The sequence below is a fragment of the Mauremys mutica genome, chromosome 7, assembly GCF_020497125.1.
Source record: "Mauremys mutica isolate MM-2020 ecotype Southern chromosome 7, ASM2049712v1, whole genome shotgun sequence".
Lineage (NCBI taxonomy): Eukaryota > Metazoa > Chordata > Testudines > Geoemydidae > Mauremys > Mauremys mutica.
This window is the reverse complement of record NC_059078.1, coordinates 89,901,895-89,927,430: the sequence shown is the minus strand read 5'-3', so window position 1 is coordinate 89,927,430 and position 25,536 is coordinate 89,901,895. Positions and strand designations below refer to the sequence as shown.

The following is a 25,536-nucleotide window of genomic DNA, read 5'->3' as shown; positions in this document are numbered from 1 at the left end:
AGACTGTCAGTAGCCCACACGGAAGGGAAAGGGGAGGGAAGATGGGTTCACACACCCCTAGACCCAGGCAGCTTCCTCGCCGGACTATGCCAGGCTGAGTCAGCCCACCGTGGGTCGGATCTCCTAAAGATCCACTAGTTACCGGGCTAGCCAGGGCAGCCACTCACACTGGTGTACACACACACACACCCCAAGGCCTCTTTTTCTTCCTTTTTATCTCTTTTTAAAATTTTTTTTTCCTTTTTTTTTTTTTTTTTTTAAAACCACGATGCATCTTTACCTGGTCCGGACCAATACCATGAGGCGGTATGACAACCCCTCTTGAGGCGGTAAAAACCCCTCAGCACCGGTGCATTCTAATGCATTTACCTATGCATTACCTTATGCATTTCCTTGGCCAACTCAGCAGTTCCCAGTACTGCTATAAACTAACCTTATTGGGGCCTCTCCCCAATACCACTTTGCATCTGATCCTGCTGCACAGTCAATAAGTTCAGATGGCGTGAGCCCAACAGAGACAAACGTCCTCACGGAAAGTCCTCCTCCGATACCCCAATAGAGATTTCAAAAGGTCTCATACCTCTCATGTGGCGCCATGGGGTTCGAAGGGGAATGATCCGTAGTAGTCGTCTGTGGGTCCGTGGGCGTTGCCATCCCGGACGAGCCCCCAAATTGTCGAAGAAAAACTCAGTTCTCGCTTTTTGTTTGGGTGCAGCAAAATCAAATACTTTTTATTTCTCCAGTAATTACAATGGAGGGAGAGAGTGCCATAGGACACAGGGTCCTGGACAGGTCTCTCAACTGGTAAACAATTACATCAAGCCTTTATACCTTTGTTACGGACAAGCTTAGACACTCATGGAGACAGTAAAAAGCAACAAATACATTTTGTTTATACATAAGCTTCTCTGCTATCTTACTAGAAAAAGCAAGACTGCACATTGCAAGGTCGTAATACTTTCACACAGTTCACTCTGTCTTACATTATCTTGCTTCTACAAATCTCACGTCATAAGGGTCACAGTATGGCCTGACTCTTGCTAACTGACTAACATGCATTAAAATCCCCTTCAAATCCTTATTAATTCTTTCCTTGCTTCCACACTATGTTCACTGTTTATTAAATATTTGTCACATAAAAATACTGGGTACAGCATATAGTTCTAGCAGAAGACTACTTAGCATGAATTTTTGCTGGACAATTATATTCTTCCTTTCTTAAAGCTAGTTTTGTATAAGTGGATATTAGAAAGGTTAACTATAGTTCTTTGGAAATGACACTTTCATCAAACTGTGACTGGTTTATCTTATATTTAGTTTATCCACCAATTTAATTAAGATCCCAGATCTATACAAAACTTTTGGGCTATTCATTCTCTCAGCAGGAAATATTTGCAATTTGAGCACTTGTTATACTGTATGTTTTCACTAATCTGCAGACCTATTCTGGGATACAAGACTACAAAAGTGCTCTCCAAAGATTTTTCTTCAAATGTACGTATAACTAGAGATCTAGCACAAGGAACTTTGGCAATGACCCTTTTGAATTCTGATCCACTTATGATTTTTGGGGGGTGGCAGGAATACATAGTAATGCTTCTTTTAGCTTGAAACTGCATGGCTGTGTTGTGGGAGATTTCAGACACTCCTGGGTGTGGCAATTACTTCTTCCACTGCACACAAATGTAAAAAGAATGTAACACACACATACCCTATCCAGGGATTCTCAAACTCGGGGGAGGGGGGTGTCACGAGGTTATTACATGGAGGATTAGGAGCTGTCAGCCTCTATCCCAAACCCTGCTTTGTCTCCAGTATTTATAATGGCATTAAATATATTTAAAAGTGTTTTAGATTTATGGGTGGGGAGTCGCACTCAGAGGCTTGTTATGTGAAAGGGGTCATCAGCACAAAAGTTTGAGAACTACTGCCCTGTACAGACTTGCATAACAATAAATCTAAATATGCTTGTCAAAGATTGAGACAATGTTTTTGTTCTGGATTGGTGGCCTGCTTAATAACATAACATTTATAAGGTGTGCCTTCATTTGCAGTTTGTAACATGGAAGTTTTTAATGCCAGTTTGAAAATTCTGATCTCTTGGAACTATCATTTCATTTCTATTTTGGGGTAAAACATGGCTGATCCTTTGCATTGCCTCCACAACTTTTCCAGACTCCGTTGACCTAGAAGTACACAGGTGGAGTGAGGCAAGGAGATGCTTTGCTGGACTGGTGTCCCCCTTCAGCTATTTCAAAAGCAGCACAGACTGGCTCTGGAGGGAGCTGGTATGAAAAGCTACGGCTTGTTTGGTGGGAGGAAGAGGAAAGATATAGGAAGAGCAAAAGTAAAATTGTGCTATACTTGGGGCTCAGCAGCTATTTTGCAAAAGAAAGCCAGGGATTGGTTTAGTGGCACAGCTACATGGCATTCTGTAAGATGATGAGAGTGACCTTTAAGACTCCTTGTTCTCATAAGCAAATGAAGTGGACTGTGGACGTGATGCATGGTTTCTGAGCATGAACATTTAATCAAGCCTTTCTGAAGCAAATGACCACTCTCTTCTCAAGTCAGGAAATGAAACTGATGATAAACAAAAAATCCTTCTATCTTTCTCCTTCCTTCCCAGAGAGAGGGTGCTACCGTGGTGAAGCAGAACTAGGGAAAACTCAGAGAAAGAAAAGGAGCAGCTGCCCTAGAAGGATTATGTGCATGCATTTATCCAACCTTCAGCAAAAGATATAGGGGCAGCCCAATTTTTTTTTATTTTACGCAAGCCACTATGAACTGTATTTCATACTGCTGTTGTCTTAGCATTGCCACTTCGTCTCCACCCCCACCCCAGTCCCTGGAGAAAAACTGGATGACATCACAGGAAAAAACAATCACACTGGGTGATCTGAGTTGGAAAGTATTAGAGGGGTAGCCGGGTTAGTCTGGATCTGTAAAAAGTGACAGAGTCCTGGGGCACCTTATAGACTAACGTAAGTATTAGAGCATAAGCTTTCGTGAGTGAATACCCACTTCATCAGACCTACCCACTTCGACAGACCTCTGACGAAGTGGGTATTCACCCACGAAAGCTTAAGCTCCAATACTTCTGTTAGACTATAAGGTGCCATAGGACTCTGTCGCTTTTTGAGTTGGAAAGTCATTCAGAAACAAGACTAAAATTCTTTGCCAAAACTCACCATCAGAGGGCACTACTGTACTGCAATGCACCACTCTCAAGCTCTGCCATGGAGAAAGCCTCTGGTGCACCTAGAAAATCCAAACACAGCAAAATGGAATGGTTAATAAAGGGCAAATGCTGGGTTATGACAGTCTCTCAGACTCTCACCCCATTGCCACCTCCTACCCTCTCTCTACACATTCTAATGACGTTTATCTAGACATATCCTCCTATCTACCACAGGGATGACAGCAAGTCAGGAGCATCTGTTAAGAGCAGCATCTTTTGTTGCCATCTGTCATCCAGAAGGGATATACCCCTTCAGCCATGTTCACTTCTCATGGTTTCTGCCCACTAAATAGTGTAGTTAGAGAAAACTTTAAAAGGGCAGCTTAGAAATCAATGTTTTTTGGTGTAACAGCCACTTTAGCTTAAAACTGAATTTTTGAACATTAAATTTGAGAGAGTCACAGGTAGAGAAAGCAAGAAAAAAACATAAGGTAAAGAGCAGTATAAGTAAATAACACTTAGGAAAGACAGAAGGAACTGCAACATAATAGGTGAATAGAAAGAGTTATGAAGAATTATAGGTTAGATCATTTTGTCTTTTCGGTATATAAATCAACAAAAACAGAGGAAAAGGTCATTTTTATTATTAGTATTCCTGACTAGTGATTTAAATCAAATCCACCCTGGTTAGGGGAATGTCAGTGGAATAAAAATTGCTTTCTCAGCAATTTAATTTCCCTTTTTCTTTTGAAAGCAGTTGCACAAATTGAATCCGGACCCTAATATCTCCTAGCCTAAAAATTGTGAAATGCCCGCCTGCTGAGAACATTGAAAATTCTAAAAATCCAATGAAACTTGTATTGTATTTACATTATTTTCTCAGCTTTGAAAATGCAAATCAATGCAAGTCAGTTTCACTTTAGCTTGGGGTCAGTTGCATTTTGAACATCTCAGAACTGTGTTTGGATGGTGAACAAAAGAGAAACGGTCATTTTAAAAGTCTGTCTGAATTTAAAATAAATGAATTTAAAACACTTCTACTGGGCTGGAAAAATCTCTCTTTTACAAAAAAAGTCTACATTTTGGGCCAAATTTAAAATTGCAGTGTCCCTTTAACATTTGAAAATAGCAAGTCTGACTAAAAGCAAAAGATGGTTAGGAATGAAGATCTGGATATTTAATCTGACCGTGAGATCCCAAGAGGAATATTGAATGTCCACTGTTTGAGCTACCAAGCAAAACCAGCCCACTAAGTTATAAACATGGTTCAATTTACTTTGAAACAAACTGTCACCACTCCAGATGTCCTGGAAAATGGTGGTGTTCCCCTCTCTTTGCACTTCTGTTACACAACGAAGGCTGTGATAGCATTTGCACTGGAAATTCCAATTGTCAAAAGCTGTGCAGTTCATATGTAAACACACAAGGCTGTAAATATGACATACGAGTGTCCCTAGTTTAAGAGAAACTAAGACCCTTTTGAATGCAGTTGAAATCACTAACTTCATGCTTACACTAATGCATCTAAATCTACACAAAGTCCAACAGCAATCAGGTATGCACAGATAGTAAAGTTGTGATTTTTTAAAAAATTAAATGTTCTGAAGACAGTTCTGACATTGCTCGATATTTCATTTTTGTTTCACCCTATTTCAAGGCAGAACACCAAACCCTTTAAAAACTTAACACTTCTAACCCTTTCCCCCCATCTGAAGCCACAATCTGTATGCAGAAACATCAGATACAGAATTACCATACTACCTGATTTTTGCAGGACAGTCCTAAGTTGACAGCTGTTCAAACAGTCCCAAAAATCCTTTAAGGCCTGTTTTATCACCACCACATAATTATCATAATCATTCAAGTGTTCTTTCTTTAAAATCACACACATTGCCCTGGTATGATGTGATGACATGAAGCCAACTATCCCTCAAAACAATGTCAAAAGTGGTAGTTGTGGAGATATTACACTAGGAGGATTTTAAGTTTAGGAGGCGAGTATGCAGCAGGTGCAGACTAACTCTAGAAACTTTCCTACTTTAATGCAAAATATTCTTCAAAACAAAGGAAGAGGGAAAAGAAATTATGCTGTGTATGTGCCGAATGGCTGTTGTAAGGCAAGGTTTAACCATTGACCATTACTCTAACATGGTCCAGCACTCATTTTCACACAACACAGATGACAAGGCACCAGATCTATTTTGTACCTACACATATTTAGGAAGTGCAGGCTTTGTAATTTCTGAATCATACAGAATCAGTTTAGTTTTAAAACAAGGTTTTCAGTAACCCTATGGAAAGAATTTGGTTCTCACTTCACTTTATAGATTCATAGATTCCAAGGCTAGAAGGGACAACTGTGATAATCCATTGTGACCTCTTGTGTAACACATCCCAGAGAATTTCCCCAAAATAATTCCTAGAGCGTATCTTTTGGGAAAATATCCAATCTTGATTTAAAATGTCAGTGACAGATTCTAACAAGAATCTTGGTAAGTTGTTTCAATGGTTGGTTTTTAGCCATGAAAGTAACTGACACCTTATTTCCAGTCTGAATTTGTCTGGCTTCAGCTTCTGGCCATTGGACGATGTTATACCTTTCTCTGTTAGATTAAAGAGCCCATTATTAAATGTGTGTTCCCTATGTAGATATTTATAATCAAATCATCTCAACCTCTTCTTCATTAAGCTAAACAGATTGAACTCTGAGTATCACTAAAGACACGTTTTCTAATCCTTTAGTCATTCTCATAACTCTTCTCCGAACCCTCTTCAATTTATCAACATCCAGGTTAAAATCACATATCACTTACATTCATCCCAAGATTCAGAACTGGGCCTCAGTATAATGAGGCATTGTCAACAGACATCCCATTCCACCCCAAAGCGTACTATTCAACAGGTTTACAGGGAAACATGGCAGAAAAATGAAATTCTGGACCAAAAGAGCAGTTCATTTCAAGCTTCACTGATCACGTCTCACAATCATTTGAGGACACTTAGTTCATATCCAAACTCTCTAGTTTTAGTAAAGTGATACACAAGAATTATATCCAAGATCAAACTGAGGCACACATTTATTATACATTTAATATGAGGAGAGACTAGAACTATGAATTCGCTTTTCATGTCCATTCAATCCTTGACCTCTCTGTCTTGTCCAGAATAGGTTTATTGTTTCACATCTCAGTGGGTATATTACACAACATTTTTGACTGAACAGGAACGAGCCTTTTAGCCTGAGTCAACATACTTGGGCTAGGAGAACTCATGCTATGCTCTAAAAATAGCTGTATAGATAGAAAGTTGTGGCTCGGGCTTTGAAGCCTATGGGTGGGCTTCAGACTCCAACCTGCAGCCCAAGCCATGACTTCAAGGCACTGTCTATACAGCTATTTTTAAAAGCACTAGTGTGAGCCTCCTTACACCAAAGTTTGCTGATTGATGCTGAGAGGCTCTCTACTGCTGAGTCCAAAATGCTATGGATACATACCCAGTGCTGCTTAGCAGCTCCACCCATTCAAGCCGTGGAGGAAGTGGTAGTGCAGACTGGCTACCTGAATCTTTAATTACCAACTGTTTCGAGGCCTTCTCTGAGCAGAGTTATATGATACAGTGATAAAAATGCCAGCATCTTGTCTACTCTTAATGCTTCCACCGGTGCTACAGCATGGGGGATACACAGAAAAGCATCATTGGTGAGGAAGTCCATGACTACCAACATGGATGTTAATTGAGACAGTGGTTTGTGTGTTGTAGAAAACGGCCCACTACAAACTGGATGGAAACCACTATCAACTATTTCACCTAGGCTAGCATAAGTATCCTGATGGTAATGATTTTTGGTTACTTATGTCCGGAACTTGATTTAAACCAGGGACCAAGATTAAATGACAAAGAAATATGAGTTTCTTTTAAACTGACATTATAACAGATAAAAATATGCTCACTGACAATCTTGAAAGTTTCCCAGTTGCAAACTAATCTAGCCACATTTGAGAGCCAAGCTTCAGACCAGGTGATTAGAACTCTTGAATCACAATGTGAAAGGACAACACATATTTTCTGAGGAAGAGAAGAATGTAAAAAAGGTTTAAACCAATGAGAGATTGTATTATTTATGATGCAAAATATTTTTAAAACTTCAACATAGTAGTGAATGCATACTGCAGTGTTCATGCCAGCAACCTATGAAGGAACCCTGTCAAATCTGTACTGGCCTGAAATCAGATTTGAGCCAATTAGTCTTTTCAACAGTACCAGCCATTTTTCTTCCATATCCAGTTTTTCCAGTGTGTAAAACAGAATGCCTTTTGCTGGCTCTGACACTGGTTACTTCAGAAGCTACTGGTTAGAATTCCTATGACAAGACAAAATTACTACTAATAGGGTGTTGTCTGGTCTTCTGTTCAGTCTCTGGCTTGTCTATCTGACTGCACCTGGAATGAGAAGTCCTATTTATTCCCATATGTTCCACTCCACACTATTATGTATGTTTAAAAAAAAAAAAAAGCTTCTGAGAGATCTCTGAATGAAAGACCTTTCCTTCCTTCTCCCCTCTTAGCTTCTGAGAGGTCTTTCATTCAGAGATCTTTCCTTCCTTCTCCCCTCTTAGCTCCCTCCCTGAACTCATGAATCCTTAGCTGTCCAGCAGGATTTCTCCTTAGAGTCATTTTGAAGAGTACAATTACTGACATTTTTACTTTCGTTACCAGATTTACATCAAGAAATAACTTTGTATGGCAGGTTTCCTCAAACATTTTCCAACATGATCTTTAGAGACATTCACAGTGTAAAAGTATTCCTTAACTAGTTATGTATTTTAACACATTTCAGGCTATTATGTGTATATTTAAAAGTCTGCAACCCAATAAAATGCACACCAGCAGCCTGATACCATAACATTCATTGTTACAAGAGCAACATTCAAGCCTAAAGGATGCTGCCCTGTACTGTAAAGCCAAATGAGAGATCAAACATAAGATTTATGACCTTTCATTTTCTGGCTAACAAGGGCTAATTTTTCTTTGTACAGATTTCTTCAGGGGCAAAATGGGTGGGAGAAGAAAAAAAGAGAGGGATAATGTGGGAGTTTTATTCATGCCCACTTACACCTACATGGCTGGAGAGTAACAGAAGTATCCTACTCCATTTGAGTGTCTGGGAGCCGTGCTATCAGAGATGCTCTGTTGAGAAGACCTCACTCTTGCAATTCATGTGTTCTCACCAACTTAAAAACCACACCCAAGAAACTGCATTGTTCACTGTGCACAGCTCCTGCTTCTCACAACAAAGTCCAATAGACTTTTTAATCAAATGGCTTAAGCTCATTTCTTGTTTGCCTCGCTTCCTGTTCTTCCCTCCCCTAATTCAACTACCTACTGAATGACAGTTCTGCCCTGAAGAAATGTTTTAGTGTTTGACCTCCAAACAGATAAAGGTCCAAAGTGGTTGTCAAGGTAACTGAGGCATGTCTGAACAGCAATAAAAGTCTCTTAAATCCTTATGTTTTACCAGAACATAGAAGGCAGACACAAAGGGATAATGCCAATAATATCTGGAGAAGCATTAAATCTTTTCCTCAAACGCCAAACAGCAAACTGTGTGAATGGTCTGGAGGTTGGTTTCTACTCAGCAAAAGAAGCTTCCCTTACAGACGTAGTGGTTACAGTCTGAGGTAGTTGAATAAGCCTTACACATTAGAGACACTTTGGTATTTTCCCTTCCCATCCCCTTAATTATGTTACATCTATTCTATTACCTGTGTGCAGCTTCAGCTCACATTTACATTCCTTTCCTAGCAGATGTACATAGGGTGAAGAGCTTAAGCCGTGGGTGGTTGCTATAAATATTTCCCTGTCAGTGTGTTTCCTTCACTCATCTTTTTAATAAAAGAAACAGGTAACAAGCAAATTCCAGAAAAAGGGAATATGTATGTGTGTATGGGGTGGGGGTGGGGGAAACAGTGTGTGTTTTGGGGAGACAGAGTGTGTGTCAGCATGCTGTCTTTTAAGTTCAGACAGTGGCAGGAAGCAACCAGTCCTGAGGCAGGGGGAAGGGGAAACCCTGACATCAGCCCCTGCCCTCCCTCCCCCCAGCCTCTGCGTTCAACAGCATGAGCATTCCACATTAATTATTTACTTTGTGTCCCGGAGCAGATCAGCATAGTACGCAATGGCTGTCAGAAACGGTACTTTGAAATGGGAGGGGCATATGTTTCCAGGGCAGCTGAGTTCAAAACAATGAGCAGAATGATCACTTGAGGCATTATGGGACAGCTCCAGAGGCCAGTTACAGTGCAGAAAGCAATCAAGTTTCTACACTGGCAATATTGCGCTGGAGCCTCTGTGCAAATACCTCGACGAAAGTCAAAAGGCTGATTTTTTTGCAGCGCTTCAACTGAGGAGTTTCTGTGTACAAAGTGGCTTGGCAGTGTGTACACGTCTGCAGTTTGAGCGCAAAAAGCTGCTTTACTGTGCAGAAACTTGCCAGTACAGACAAGCCCTGACACTGCGTCAAGCTAACTACATAAATATTTACTCTACATCTCTTATAGAGGTGAAGTTAAGTTGATCGGTGGGAGTGAAATTTTAGTGTAGGCATTTACAGAGTTAGATCAATGTAAGGTGCCTTGCGTCGACCTAACACTGTAGTGTAGATTAGGATTTAGTGAAGATGCTACCTATGTCAATGGGAGAGCTTCTCCCATTGGCGTAGGCATTCCACTTCTCCTAGACGCAGTAGCTATGTCAACAGGAGCAGCACTCCCATCGACATAGTGCTGTCTACGCTGAGGATTAGGCCGGTATAACTGTGTCGCTCAGGGGTGTGGATTTTCCACACCTCTGAGCAGCGCAGTTATACAGACAAATTCCTAGCGTAGGCCAAGCCGAGGTGGTTGTCAGGGATGGCACCCACATTTCTACTCTAAGCTGAACACATTCTACCTTTATCCAGGGCTGAAATAGAGTGGGGAAAAAGGTTCAAGGAAACACTTCCTTACATTTCCAGCATTGCCAACTCTTGCAACGTTATTGGAAGTCTCAATATTTGGTGTGTTGGGTTGTTTTTTTGGGGGAGGTGGGGAGGTGTTAAAAAGACCCAGCTCCCGGAATCTAGTGATTAGGTGAGGATCTCAGCCTTCATTTCGTTTTGTTTTTAAAGTATGCCTCTAGCCCTCATGGTAGCAGAGAAAGGCTTGAAAACAGTACCTGAATCTAACCTGAAGGCTCAAAAACCAGGAAGCAAATAAATACACTTTTTTTTCCAATCATACTTTACAAAGCAGTCTTCATTTTGGGTGGACCTGACTCATTATTTTTTAGCACACAGGGTTGGCAGTATTTCTATCACCTGTTTCACCAACTTATGTGAATGTTCATTATGGAGAATACTATCTCCTCCTTATCCTCAGATCAAGTGACATCGTAACTATTTAGCTCTTTCAATAATTTCACCAGTTCTAGTCTTCACTAGTGCTAAAGTAACTACCATAATTCTGTACCCACTCACCTTTAATGCTATAAAAAAGTGCTGTACAAGATATATAATATATACAAGGAGAGAGAACAAGACAGCTGCAGTTAATGAGCACCCTGCAACTAGTGTGTTCACTTTTGGTGATCCAGAAATAGGTTACCAGAGTCATCTGATTCCATCAAGCAATTACTTTTCCTTCTATTACTACTAGGCTGATGATTTTTCCCCCCTTCCCTTTTGCTTAGATAATTGTTAGAGATTCCAATTTATCTCCCTCTCCAAGGGAAGTTCAATAATTCAGGATTTTAAATCTGGAAGGAATACGGTTCTTCAAAGACAAATGAAAAAAAGTGAGCAGGCCATGTTTTAAGTGTAGTTTGCTCAAGTACAAAGAAAATCCCTTTGTAGATAGATGTATGGTTCCTTATCTAGAAGAAAAGCTTAATCACATTCCATCCCCAGGTCTAGTTAGGATTGGCCAGTTTTCCTTCATAAAGTTTCAGCAAGTTTTGAAAATTCAGCTCACAGAATAAATCTTCATTCTCCATTTTTAATTCATAGCATTCATCTACTAGGTGAGGTGTATACAATAAAAAAAACCTTCACTGGTCCTATACACATGTTAAAACACAAAGGAAGCATCTGTCATTTGACTCATGAGATGCATGTCGGAGGATATTTTCTCCTAGAAACACTTGTCAATAATGCAATACATCCGTTATGACTTTTCTGTTTTACCTCTGCTCCCTGCCAATGTTATGTGACTGTTTACAGAGCTGTAGTTCTGTAGGCAGCAGGGGATGCCTAAGAGAACAATTGAAGAGTACAAGAAATTGCTAACAAAGATTTATACTATAAAGATTTAAAATTACCAAAAAGGATCCAATTTAATCAGACAGTGGGCTAGAGAGCAAACTAAGTTGTATACAAACTTTTACTTTCCCCATTTCTACATAAGTGAAGTGTCTGATGTTTCTCTGCACACCCCATCCGCACCTCTTCTATTATAGAAGAGACCAAATAATGCTAACCCACTATTCACTTTAGGTGCACATATGAAAGCTTGGGTGACAGCAGAAATTAAAAGAGTGAAGCCTGGTCTACACTAAGCGTTTAACCCGGTTTTAGGAGCGTAAAACCGATTTAACGCCACACCCGTCCACACTAAGAGGCCCTTTATATCGGTATAAAGGGCTCTTTAAACCGGTTTCTGTACTCCTCCCTAACGAGAGGAGTAGCGCTAATATCGGTATTACCATATCGGATTGGGGTTAGTGTGGCCGAAGATCGACGGTATTGGCCTCCGGGCGGTATCCCACAGTGCACCACTGACCGCTCTGGACAGCAATCTGAACTCGGATGCAGTGGCCAGGTAGACAGGAAAAGCCCCGCAAACTTTTGAATATTTCCTGTTTGCCCAGCGTGGAGCTCCGATCAGCACGTGTGGTGATGCAGTTAAAAATCAAAATAAAGAAAGAGCTCCCGCATGGACGATGCGGACGTGATCGCTGTAAGGGTAGGCAAATCTGTTCTATCAGCGCTCCGTTACAGAAGACGAAATTCAAAATCATTTTTAAAAAAATCTCCAGATAGATGCCATAGCAGGGACTCAGCGCACTGCTGCGTGACAAGCGTAACGGAAAGCCAAAGAATCAAATGGACGCTCATGGACTGGAGGACTCAAGCTATCCCACAGTTCCTGCAGTCTCTGAAAAGCATTTGCATTCTTGGCTGAGCTCCAAATGCTTCTAGGGTCAAAAACAGTGTCCGCGGTGGGTCAGGGCATAGCTAGGCAATTTACGCACCCCCCACCCGCCCCCAGAAGTGAAAGGGAAAACAATCCTCTCTTGACTCTTTTACATGTCACCCTATCTTTACTGAATGCTGCAGATAGACACGATGGTGCAGCACTCAACACCAACATCCTTGCTCCCCCCACGCTATGGATGGCTGATGGTACAATATGGCTGGTATCCGTCCTCATCATCAGCCTATTGGCACATGGGGCAGTGCAAAAGGACTGGTAACCATGCTGACTAGCATCTGTTAGGTCGATCAAGGGTGCCTGGCCCTAATTTTTCCTGGTAGATGGTACAGTATGACTGATAACCATCGTCATCATAGCAACAGGGGGCTGAGCTCCATCAGCCCCCACCCTTCATGTGTAAAGAAAAGATTCAATTGCCCCTGGACTAGCAGAGGGATGCTGGGCTCCTCTCCTACACATTCCTTACTGTCCGGTCTGGACTATCATAGCAGCTGGAGGCTGCCTTCCACTCATATCTCACTAACAAGTCACTGTGTCTTATTCCTGCATTCTTTATTACTTCATCACACAAGTGGGGGGCCAAGGCTACGGTAGCCCAGGAAGGCTGAGGGAAGAACGGAATCAACAGGTGGGGTTGTTGCAGGAGCACCCCCTGTGAATAGCATACAGCTCATAATTTCTGCAGGATCTGACACAGAGCAGCTGTGCTCTCTGGTTCTATGATACAGTGGTTCTCTAGTACACTTGCCCATATTCTAGGCAGGACTGATTCTATTTTTAGATACCAAAAAGGAGGGATTGACTCAGGGAGTCATTCCCAATTTTGGCTTTTGCGCCCCTGGCTAAGAGCAGCCAGGGGCACTTATGACAGCAACAGATGGTGCAGTGCAAAAGGACTGGTAGCCACGATCATCTTATTACCAAGTTATGGCATGGTAGATGGTACAATATGGCTGGTAACCATCTCTGCTATCATGCAAAAGCAAAAGCATGCTGCTGTGTAGCGCTGCTGAATCGCCTCTGTGAGCGGCATCTAGTACACATACGGTGACAGTCACAAAAGGCTAAACAGGCTCCATGATTGCCATGCTATGGCATCTGCCAGGGCAATCCAGGGAAAAAAGGCACGAAATGCTTGTCTACCGTTGCTTTCCCAGCGGAAGGAGTGACTGACAACATTTACCCAGAACCACCCGCGACAATGATTTTTGCCGCATCAGGCACTGGGATCTCAACCCGGAAATTCCAAGGGGCGGGGGAGGCTGCGGGAACTATGGGATAGCTACGGAATAGCTACCCACAGTGCAATGCTCCAGAAATCGATGCTAGCCTCGGACCGTGGACGCACACCACCGATTTAATGTGTTTAGTGTGGCCGCGCATACTCAATTTTATACAATCTGTTTTGTTAAACCGGTTTATGTAAATTCGGAATAATCCCGTAGTGTAGACGTACCCTGAAAGACAGTATTTTTCAGTAGGAGCAAATCTTTATCAATATAATAAAGAAGGTACCAATATGCAACATCCCCTACTCCCCACCCCTGAGGTTCACCCACTCTGTACCCAGGTGTGGCGCTTTCCCACAGGCATTCTTCTCTCCCCACCAGATCTTACATTTTTCCCTAGTGCTCTTTGCAAGGGGAGGAGTTAACGGCTTGTGTAGAAGGGACAAAGCAGTAATCTGGATCCTGTTGTCTAGGTATGTGTAGAATTGCAGCACTGTAAGCTTTAAGTATGGAATATTTAGCAACCCAGTGGTGGGTTATTAAAAACATCATACTCCTCGCCAGACAGCAGCTTTGAAATTCCAGATAGTGAGTCTGCAAGAAGAAAATGCTATGGATTTATAGCACTCAGAGTAGAACCAAAATCCTCAATACTAGATTTATTTTACTTCTCAAATTACAGACAGCTCTAGAACTTTGTGAACATATGGACTATTTAATTGGTCTTGCCCTCAGCACTCCCAAGTGTTCTTCTGGAACAGAGATGCTCTCTGAAGCATTAAATATTGCAGAAGAACCAAGCACTAGAAGTTTTGCACAAGGATAATTTAATGTCTTTAGATAAGGTGGTTGTACAAACAACTCTTCTTATCCCAATAAGACCCCAATTCTCCTCTCCATTAAATGTAACTTTTGGATTTACAGTCTAACCAAGAGAGGATGTTGCTCCTACTACTAGAAATCAATTTGCTAATAAGTAGGCCACCAAATAGACTGCGCTGAAGAACACTAGTTCCACACAACTCCACTTTCACCAGGGTGAGAAAAAAGGTTGCTATTTAACTGATTTCTTAGAAGAATAAACGGCTGGAACAGCATCTATCTTCATAGTACAGTCACTAAATCATCAAATTAGAGCTATTTAGCTCAATATTCTGAAGTAATCAAAGACAGTTCCTGCACGACAAAACTGAATACAATATCACATAGATAAATGGAATATGATGAAGTAGACAGTAGCTAGTCAATAGAATTTCAGGAACAGATATAATCCAAGTGGATTATTTCAGCTGAGGTCAGCACCAATTAGGCCAAACCTAATACTGTGTCAAGGGTAAACTTCCTGGGAGAAGAGACAGCATGCCGTAGTAAGCCATTTCCTTAGACGACACATCTCACAAAGCTGCATGGGTGGACTGAGGTCAAGTTCTGATTACTGCTATTTGTTTATTTCTGTCATTTCCGGTCTTTCCCTTGCCTTAGAACAGGGGTGCCTGCGGGTGCCATGTGCCCGAATCCTGGCCGGCGGTCGAGCATCTGCCGAAATGCCGCTGAAATTCGGCGGCATTTCGGTGGTGACGCCTCTGGACGACGCTGCTTGCCATTAACAAGCAGCGTCATCCAGAGGCGTCGCCGCTGAAATGCCTCCAAATTTCGGCAGCATTTTGGCGGATGCTTGACCGCCACTATGGTCCTTCGTCTGGCACCTACCAGACGAAAAGGTTGGGGACCACTGCCTTAGAACAAGAGCTGAAGTGGGACTGGACATCTGCATGTGTATAAAAATACTGGTAGTCAAAGCTCATCTTTAGTCATATATACACATTTTTCTGAACATACTTTAACTCATTGTATAAAGATATTCTGTCAACCTACCAAGAAAAGCAGATGGATATGTGTGTGTGTATTTTAGCAGTTGTCAAAGAAGATAGTTACTAGATGTAGGCAGCAGCCACTTAAGTTTCTTTGTCTCTGCAGAGTGGTCACCTTTAAGTATAATTTGTTTTTTGAAGTGTTAAAGTGTTAAAAGCACTTGGTTTCAGTTTGTAATGATTTCAGTTAACAAAAGAAATGGCTTAATGCAGAACCTACTTTTTCTAACTCACTCTGAAATCAAAAAACCTACATGAACTGAAACCATGGGCACAAAGTTTAAATTATTTTGCTTGTAAAAAAAATTACTAAAAAAGGTCATTGCAAATATTTGCAGTAGATTTATACTTCTAACCACCTGAAAGGTTTCCACTGGAAACCATGGCACGACTTTTTGACTATGACAAGAAAGCACAAAGAGAGTTCTGATATGTGAAGAGACCAAAACAATATTTAACAGTTCTTGGGGCTATGAAAAGCTTACTTTGGATACCTCAAATTACTACTTAGAGGCCACACATCAGATGTATATGTATTCCACAGTAGTTCACCAGATTTTATTCTACAGCACTTCAAACTTTCCTCCTTTACAATGAGGCTTTTGCATCAGGTCTGAATAGTAACATATTAATGTTCTATCAGTCACTTAAAAATGAATAAAATGCCAAAATCCTAGCAACTTAAACCAAATCAAACCCACTTTAAGCAGCAATGTAGGTAATAGAGTGCTTCAAGGTGCATCAGTGTTTCCATTCTACATTCTGCTATCAGAATCTTAAACTTGGCTGCTTTAAATGAAGTGATTTAGGGAAGACAGCTTGCTTAACAAATGTCAGCCCCATTCGATTTTGTCTTCTTCTTAAGCTAACAATACTTGTGAAAGGTGCCAGGTTTACAGTTCTGTAGAGTTATGTTCTTTGTTTATCTAAATAAATGGCACAATATAGACAGCAGTGATGCAAGCTTCCCCAAGAACATGCATAACCTGGAAGAACCACCTTCAAAATGAGAAGGTAGTTCCAGTTTTCATACCTGTGCAAAATGACCTGAGTCCAAGACTCAATCACCACTGTGGGTTACCTCTGACGGACTAACGTGGAACTAGACTCAGACTACAAACTTATTTCACACAGGTCAAATTACCATTAGATAATAATGTTACTCACCATCCTAAACGCCAAATTAAATCTGAGTATGTAAAAACAAAAAGCTCCATATACCTATACAATCCCAGGAGCCATAAAAAAGCTATGCCTGCTTCATGATTTAATAGCCTCAATTGTTTACATTTTAAAAAGATAGAAAGCATTAAATTGTTTCTAGCTAGAGTTCAGTAGAAGTCCTAAACATGTCCAGGTTGAGAGATTTTACAGAGACAGCTTTTATTTCCACTGGGGGAGAGAAAAGAACCAAAAAAAAAAAAAAAAAAAGGATCAGTGAAAGGGGAATTCTTGAAGTTCTGACTTTTTTTTTTTTTTTTTAAAAAGCAAAATTTATTTCCGCTTCTGCAGAACAGCTGTGAGAATAATTAACCATTGGGGAGGAAGCATTAAAAAAGGAGCACTGAAACTACTGGAGGTGATATAAATGATTGTCAGATTGAGCAAGCAGCAAGTAATTCTTAAAGATTACCTATCGTGTAACAGTTTCAACTATGGTGGTTATCAGAAACCTGTATGTCTGAATTGCCATTAGCTACCTGAACAGGAGAGCTAACTCCCAAGTTATCTGGAGTTGTAAATTATCCTCTTTCTAGGATTTATAAATAACTTTAGAAAGGATTAAGTTACATAATTAACGGTTGTATCTATTCCAAGAAACAAACTTCTTCCTTTATCAAAAAACAATGACAGTTTATAACACTTGTTACCATGAAGAGTACTGAAATTTCTAATACAAATAGTATTATTTAATTACATGCATGTGGCCGTATTCCATTAAAGGAATAGAAAGCAGCTCATTTCTTTTGCATTGGATTAACACATGTGGTACATAAATTAGTAATCCTGAGATGTGGGATGACCTTTAAAAATTTAGCATCTTCCTCCTTTACTTAAAATCTCCCCAAAGGTAGGGCAGTAAATTTATAGACTGGACTTAGTTGCTTCAATACAGCTATGTAGGTTTCTTCTAGTTTTGATTAGATGTGTAGAGATTATTTCTCTCAGTCAAAGTTGTACAGCACTCTCCAACAGTTTCATTGCTGCATTTCACTTCATTCTACACAACATCCACTAAACCCTATCTTTTTAGCAGGGTAAAAGTAAGTACTTAAGTAGCCAGTGTTTTTTCTTCCTTTTTTGTTTAAATCAAACCCAGATCCTTATGGTGATAGTATTTAAAAAACAACCTTAAAGAAAACAGTTAAAGTTAGATTTCAAACCTAACCCTCCTTCCATTAAAAAACTTATTGTTTCAGCTTTAAAATAACCTAATAGTAAAAAATTATCAGCCCTTCCAAAAAGAAGAGGCTACAACTGTGTTAATGCCCAGGACACCCAATATTCCTCACAGGCTGATGTGACTCCCAACCATAATCTAGACCAGGGGTAGGCAACCTGTGGCACGCATGCCAAAGGTGGCATGCAAGCTGATTTTCAGTGGCATTTACACTGCCCAGGTCCTGGCCACCGGTCCGGGTAGCTCTGCATTTTAATTTAATTTTAAATGAAGCTTCTTAAACATTTTAAAAACCTTATTTACTTTACATACAACAATAGTTTAGTTATATGTTATAGACTTATAGAAAGAGACTTTCTAAAAACATTAAAATGTATTACTGGCACGCAAAAACTTTAAATTAGAGTGAATAAATGAAGACTCTGCATACCACTTCTGAAAGGTTGCCAACCCCTGGTTTAGTTTATCAATTGTTCCAAAACCTCCTCTAATGACACCTCAATCTGGGACAGTTTCTCAGATTTGTCACCTAAAAAGAATGGCTCAGGTTTGGGAATATCTCTCACATCCTCAGCTATGAAGACTGATGCAAAGAATTAATTTAGCTTCTCTGTGATGGTTATATCATTCTGGAGTGCTCCCTCAGCATTTCGATTGTCCAGTGGCCCCACTTCCTGCTTCCAATGTACTTAAAAATGTATTACTTTTTGAGTCTTTGGCTAGCTGTTCTTCAAATTCTTTTTTGGCCTTATTATATTTTTATACTTCATTTGCCAGAGTTTATGCTCCTTTCTTTTTATTTTCCTCACTAGGATTTAACTTCCACTTTTTAAAGGATGCCTTTTTGCCTCTCACTGCTTCTTTTACTTTGTTGTTTAGCCATGGCAGCACTTTTTTAGTTCTCTATGTTTTTTTAATTTGGGGAATACATTTAAGTTGAGCCTCTATTATGGTGTCTTAAAGTTTCCATGCATCTTGCAGGGATTTCACTTTTGGCGCTGTACCTTTTAATTTCTGTTGAACTAACCTCATTTTTGTGTAGTTCCCCTTTCTGAAATTAAATGCTCAGCAGAAAAAAGTCTGCTATGTTAGAACATATGAAATACAACACTAATATTATAGAAAATGCCATTAATTTGGAAAGAGAAGTCATAATGAAGAAACTAGTATTGTGCTACACTACGTAAGTAAGGAGCAAATTTTTTGTATTACTGTTATTTGTATTATGACGGCTAGAAATCCCAGTCATGGCCCAAGTCCCCATTGTGTTAGGCATTGTACAAGCAGAATGTAAGGTCTTTAGAGCTCTTTTTGTTCTAAGTATAAGATGAGAAGACAGACTACCAGGGGAGTACAAGGAAACAACAAGACAATATTGGCCAGCATGATAGGCTGTGATTGTGCCCTGGCACAGTAACAACTTAATGAAATGTAATTAAGAATACAGAATCCCAGCCAACTGACACCTTCTCACTTTAGGTCATATTAGAATAGCTAGGGTACTGTACCTTACAATTTGGTTGCACTAACAGTGTGTGAGGAAAGAATGCATGCTTGCACTCTGGGAGATGACACTGGCTGAAAGTTGGATTGTTTCAGGAATATGCAAATCCACCAAATACAATAAAGAGAACTATTAGATATTTATGTCAATACTAGAGACTACAAAATTAACTCCTTGTCCAAAAGACAACTAACATAAATCCATCTAACATAATCTTAGAAGGTAGGGGAATAGACCAGGCTTACAAAAGCAAATCCTTACGTTCAGGCTGGGCACAGTGTACTATATATGATTGCAGTGATCCATGCTGTTTCTGAATAACAGAGGTGTGACTGAGGATTAACAGTAATTCTAAGTGCACTTTGGCTCAAGGAACACAAATTAATAAACTTTCAGAAGTGGGAGTGTATGTAACAAAAAACACCAGTAAAACTAATTTAAATCGGATTCAGAAACTAGATGGATTTGGTTTGTTGGATTCCCCTCAACACTGAAAATAAGATCCTTGAAACCAAGCCAGAACTTTTTTTTGCTTTTTTAAAAAAGATAGTATGAAGTTATTATGAACAATGCCCCATTAGCGAAGGAACAACAAAGGCTAGATAATGGGCAAGCTTCATAGAACCAATACAACCTAAAGGCCTTATGACATGGTTAAAATTTATTTAATCACTAACACAACAGTAAAGAAAGGGAGGCAAAAGTGAACAGAAACCCACAGAAGGAGCATGATCTTAACTCAGGGGTTGGCAACCTTTCAGAAGTGGTGTGCCGAGTCTTCATTTATTCACTCTAATTTAAGGTTTCGCATGCCAGTAATACATTTTAACATTTTTAGAAGGTTGCCTACCCTTGTCTTAACTGATGCAACCGGTTACTTAGTCTGTGTGTTGCAACATGACCCAATGTTTATTTGGTGTTCCTCTTATAAAATTTTTCCTGTAATTGGCCTTTAACAGCTTAGTATCTTCCTCTTTCACCTTCCCCATGAATGTAATAAGCTTCTAGACTGAGCTTTGCTCCATTACAGCTATATGGGTTCTACTGTAGTACCTTTGTCCAAACAGCTATTAGAGTTAATGGGTACTGACCCATGACAGGGATATGACCTTTTGTAACCCTAACCCAGGCAATTTGATTAGGGCTAGCAAAAGATGACTAGTCTCTTACCAGCACTCCTGCATGTCAGACCCTCCATACAATACTGTTTGCTATGAAAAGAAAAGGCTTAAGGCCTGGTATGGAAACTAGAACTGTGTGGGAAAAGGTAACTACAGTTCAGAGGATTTTAATATCTTGAATGAATGCCAAAAATATTCAAATTCTCCACAAATCAAAAATGTGGCCATTTGCCTGGCATGGCGCACTGGAAGCTCTAGGGTCCCTAGGGTCCAGGGCCATTTGCTTGGTAGTGTGTCCCAGATGCGTGGACCTTGGCAGCCCTGATGCCAAAGAACTGGAAGCCTGGGAGCTGATATTCCCAAGGCTCCCAGGCTCCTGACTCCCAGCCATCCCATCTGGGGGGCTGCCCACAAGCCCTACTCCACAGCAGGAAAGCAGCAGAGTAGCCTAGGAGCTTAGGTAAAGTTCCTACGCTGTCAGCCAGGCAAGCTGCAGAGCTCATGAGTGGGTGGAACTGCCAGCAACCTTACCTAGTTTTCATCAAATCTTAGTCAAAATGGAACCATCCTTTCCTAACCTTCTGAACGTTTGACCAATCTGCATTCTAAGGTGGAAATACGTTCCATTGGAGAACTTCAAACCAATTCTAATGGAAATATTCTACCTAGATAAATTATTTTGGGGAGAGAAAGTAGTTAATGTCATTAGAGTTCCTTCTAGTCTACACAGTGTAACTCATATGAAGTTCACCTCAATCAGTGAGTGAAACTGTACACAAGTTTGATGATAACGGGATAGATCTAGAGACTATTTGGTGAACAAAGAATATGTGCAACAGATTCATACCCATAAAGTGAAGCTTCCCACTCCCCAAGTCAGAAACGCAGTCATAGAGAGCCATACGCCATCATGAGAAGCTGTACTCATCACTGGAGGGGAAGGTGGACAAACAAATACAAGTGGGAGGATCCCCAGCATTTACTGGCATAGGAGCATTTTGAAGGGGGGGGGGGAAGAGAACAAGGAGGAGGAAGAAGCACAGGGGCATGAGGCTGAGGCAAAAGGAAGAGACTGGACTTGGAATCTGAAAGGGGCTGAAGGTGGGGAAAGGACAATGCCTGGAAGGCCAATGGTTAAGAGTAGAAACAGGTTCTAAGGAGGGTGGGGGTGGAATTTATTTTAAGTGTGAGACTGTGGAAGAGTTTCAGTGGGGAGAAGGGTTGAGAGACCTTGATTTGTGAAAAACTGTAGGATGAATTGATTTTAATTGTGGGTTGGAAAGCAAAATTGAGTTACAATTGGAATGACTTTATTGTCATTTGTGGGGAATTAATGATGTACATAGGGGCAGCATGAATTATTTTTTTAAAATGGAGAAGGAAAATTGATCCTATTAGGAAACAAGTCGGGAGATTCATTCTGACCTGTTGAAAAGCAAAGATGGAGCATTTATTTTTAATCTACTAGTCCTTATTTCGTGGTAGTGACAGGTCCTGGTCGGCAAGCAGCAACCAGGAAAGTAATTCATTAGATGGCCTCACTATTAACATTTTGGAAACCTCTGGTCTCATCCATTCTTTGCAAATAAAACCATCACAAATCATAATGTGTATTGACAGTCACTGCTTGCCTCAATGGATCACTGCCATAATGGATGTCAGGGGATGCGGGGCATAAATAGAAAACCCTCTATTCAACATTCACAACTGTTTAAGGTATTTGCCAGGAATTCCATTTGTTTGAGAGTTGCTGACACAGTGAATTAAGTATTGCAGTCCAGAGAGCCATATTTCACATCACATTCTAAATGAGTACTAGCTGCAGACTGATACTTTACCAAGGAAGGGCCCACACATGGTAAGGAAAGAGAAGAGATACAGCAATGGTTTTAGTGCTGACCCACACCATGACTCAGCTAACCATATTTGAACCATATTTTACCCTTCAAGTTGAAAGAGACACTAATTTTTAAATTATTTTTTATACAAGCAGAGTATTTTGAAGATAGAGCATTAGCAATATCACTCAGTCATTGAGATGACATGACAGTCATACACGGTAAGGTTAAAATCTAAAAGAAACCAACATCCTGTTAGCAAAAGATACTTATATTGTACTGGTGACTGCACTAGTCTAATCTCTGTTCTAGTGCACACCATTCCACCAAGTTTCTCAACTACTGAAATCTCTTTCAGAGAGTTATCACATGCATCCAACACAAGGTCATACCCAGCCAAGTCCCTAGACTTGTAGACTTATTGTATACAAAACTCCTTTTTCACTACTAGTTATTTCATTTGCCTTGAAACAGGAACTGCACACTGATAAATGAATAGTAAAAGGTCACTTAGCTTCTCTGTAGCTTTTGTAAATATCTCAGTACCAGTATTGGATCTATTAATGTCAAGAATTATTAGATAGTACAAAACAAGTTGTATGCCAGAGGAGTACATTAGATCTCATTTGGTTTGGTACACTCGACTAGCCATTTTCCATTACTAAAAATAAGAAATCTTAGCAACAAAGAACCTGAAATTGTTGATAAGAGAGATCATGATAAAATTTTTAAAAGAAAAACATTCTTTTTACATTCCCAACAAGTTCACTTTTTCTTACTGGACTACAGAGACTTGATTTTTGATTTAAGATATGTAGCTATAGCAACAGATGTTATAAAAGAATTCTGTAACAGGTTAAATTACAGAGTTCCACCATCATTTATGACTTAGTTCAGTGGTTCTCAACAACAGATGAAAGCACTTGATGATCCATTGAGAGCTGCCAAGTCACATGATTTTAACTCTCCTTGTTTCCACCAGTTAAATTGTTTGCAACGAAAAGTTTCCCACTATTACATTTTCCCCTGCAAGCAATTACTGCATGTCACTATTGGGATTCCCTCTGAGAACATTCCACTTGACTTATCTAGAACAGCTTGCCCAGCTCTGGAAGAAAACTTGATTCAGTTCTCTGGAATCTAAAAAACTCAAGTTTGACTCCAGATTTCATCACTCGGGTTTCTATGTTTGGCAGTTAGCAAAACTAAGCTGCGTTGATCAGACTCAAGTGTAGGGGGTTGGTATAGGCCAGGCCTCAGCTACAGACTTCTATGAACCCAAGTGGCAGGGATGGTAGCCAACTGCAATCTTGAATCAGGTGGAGGCTTCAATAGTAGATAGGGGCCTAACTTGCTTCGGGTGCTTTAGTAAATCCCAGTAGTAAATTTTTTTGATGCCTAAGTAAGTTTGTAAATCTGGCCTGTGAACCATAATATGCAAATATTTGAAAAAAATCCTAATTAGTTTATGCCTAGTTCTATCTTGCCCCCTCAATGTGATTTAACCATGGGAAACCAGACAAAAATAGCCTCATGTGAACAAATAGCTCCCCATGGAACATCAGTGCAAGTCTGAGAATTGCTGAGATGACAGTTTCATCTACTACTGCTGTTTCATGGAGAGGGACTGGTTCTACTGCTGTAACTTGAATGAGAAGTTATTTCTATAGAGTTTTGTTTTTGTTTGTTATTGTTTCAGATCATTTATAGGGTCTCCTGTTTTCTGGTGACCAGAACCTTACTTAGACCTTTATCCTCCTGAATAGAAGATGAAACAAGATTGTTAAGAGGATGTATAATTTTACAATAAGGTCTATGGGGAGACTTCCTTTTTTCCTTGGGTATCAGCATCTTTTTTGTAGATTTGCCAGTGAAAACATGAGAGGGCTGAGAGAGCTCTTGCTGTAGGCTTTCTGAAGAAGGCAGAGTGTTTACTGTGCATTCTGGGGCTGAGCTTTGTTTTTCTGGGGAACACCTGCCTCCACTTGTGCTTCCATCTGGTACCTACTTCTGTATCTCTCAGAGGTTTGAGCTTGGGTCAGGAATATTGTCCACTGCTTGTGGGAAAAATCTCATCCAAGGAGGGAGATGTCTAGGAAAGTATTCACCCAATCATTGCTCTTTGCAAAAGATCCCAGTTCTAGTTCATCTGTCATTCTGGATAGCTACAGCCTTCTAGAGCTTATCATCTGTACTGTTAGATCATTCAGAGATAATCACTAAATTGATATGAAATATACCACTAGCCAAAAGGGACAAGCCTACAAATCACTGAACTCCATGTTGCACTGCTGTTAGATCATTTGTTTGAGACACAACTTGCTTTTTGATAGCCCCAGGAGAACTGGCAACATGATGGTATGTAACGGTTAGAACAGTTTACTGCAAGACTATCAGCTCTTTGTAATTAAATAAGGATTATAGTAATGTTGAAAACAAGGTAGCAATGTTTACAGCTAGGACTCCCTGAGACAAATTCCTAGAAACTACATTAGACCACATCAGCCTCAACTTTGAAACACTGCCTTGTATGTTTATCGCATTAACAAGAAAAAAATCAAGATTGTGTTTAAGTCATTCATTGCTACTTGAAAAAGCCTGTTGGCAGAAAGTACTAAAACCAACACATTCATTCAAATTGATGCAGCATTACTGGTAATACCAAGTAAAATAGGATTCTTAATCTAAAGAACCCACTATAGTTAGCCATCTTCAATGGAGGGAATTTCACGCCAACTTGATCACCTACACCCAGGTCCTTTTAAAAGAAAAAGTCAGCTAATCATTCAGAACTCTCCAACAAATGGATTTACTTCAAATAATTTCTGCTTAATCGGTAGCCTCAGCACCAGATGGTCACAGTAAATCATTAAGTAGGAAATTTCAGTACAGCAGTTTGCACCTTATTGTAGGAAATGCTGCACCTGTTTGTGGTCATAATTAGGTCAGTGCTGCCAAATTGTTACATAGCACCAGGCACTGCTACAGTTCTAATGACCAATCAGTGTAGGATAGAAAGGAATATATAAAATCATCATATCTGTGCCAGTGAATTTACAGGCATTGTGTCAGTCATGTTGGCAGTTGTGCACAAGATTGGAATGTGAATGTTCAGGAATCATGCATATTGTTCAAAGGAAACAG

At 40.2% G+C, this 25,536-nt stretch overlaps 1 protein-coding gene across 2 annotated transcripts in view; it reads right to left on the bottom strand.

Annotated features, from left to right (window-relative positions):
• The window catches only part of MCU (mitochondrial calcium uniporter), a 152,460-nt gene that overhangs the window by 24,063 nt on the left and 102,861 nt on the right, over positions 1 to 25,536 (bottom strand). For both annotated transcript variants that reach the window (XM_045025206.1, XM_045025207.1), the window contains exon 2: positions 3,192 to 3,261. In XM_045025206.1, the coding sequence (XP_044881141.1) occupies positions 3,192 to 3,261 (70 nt within the window). The remainder of the gene's footprint in view (positions 1 to 3,191; positions 3,262 to 25,536) is intronic.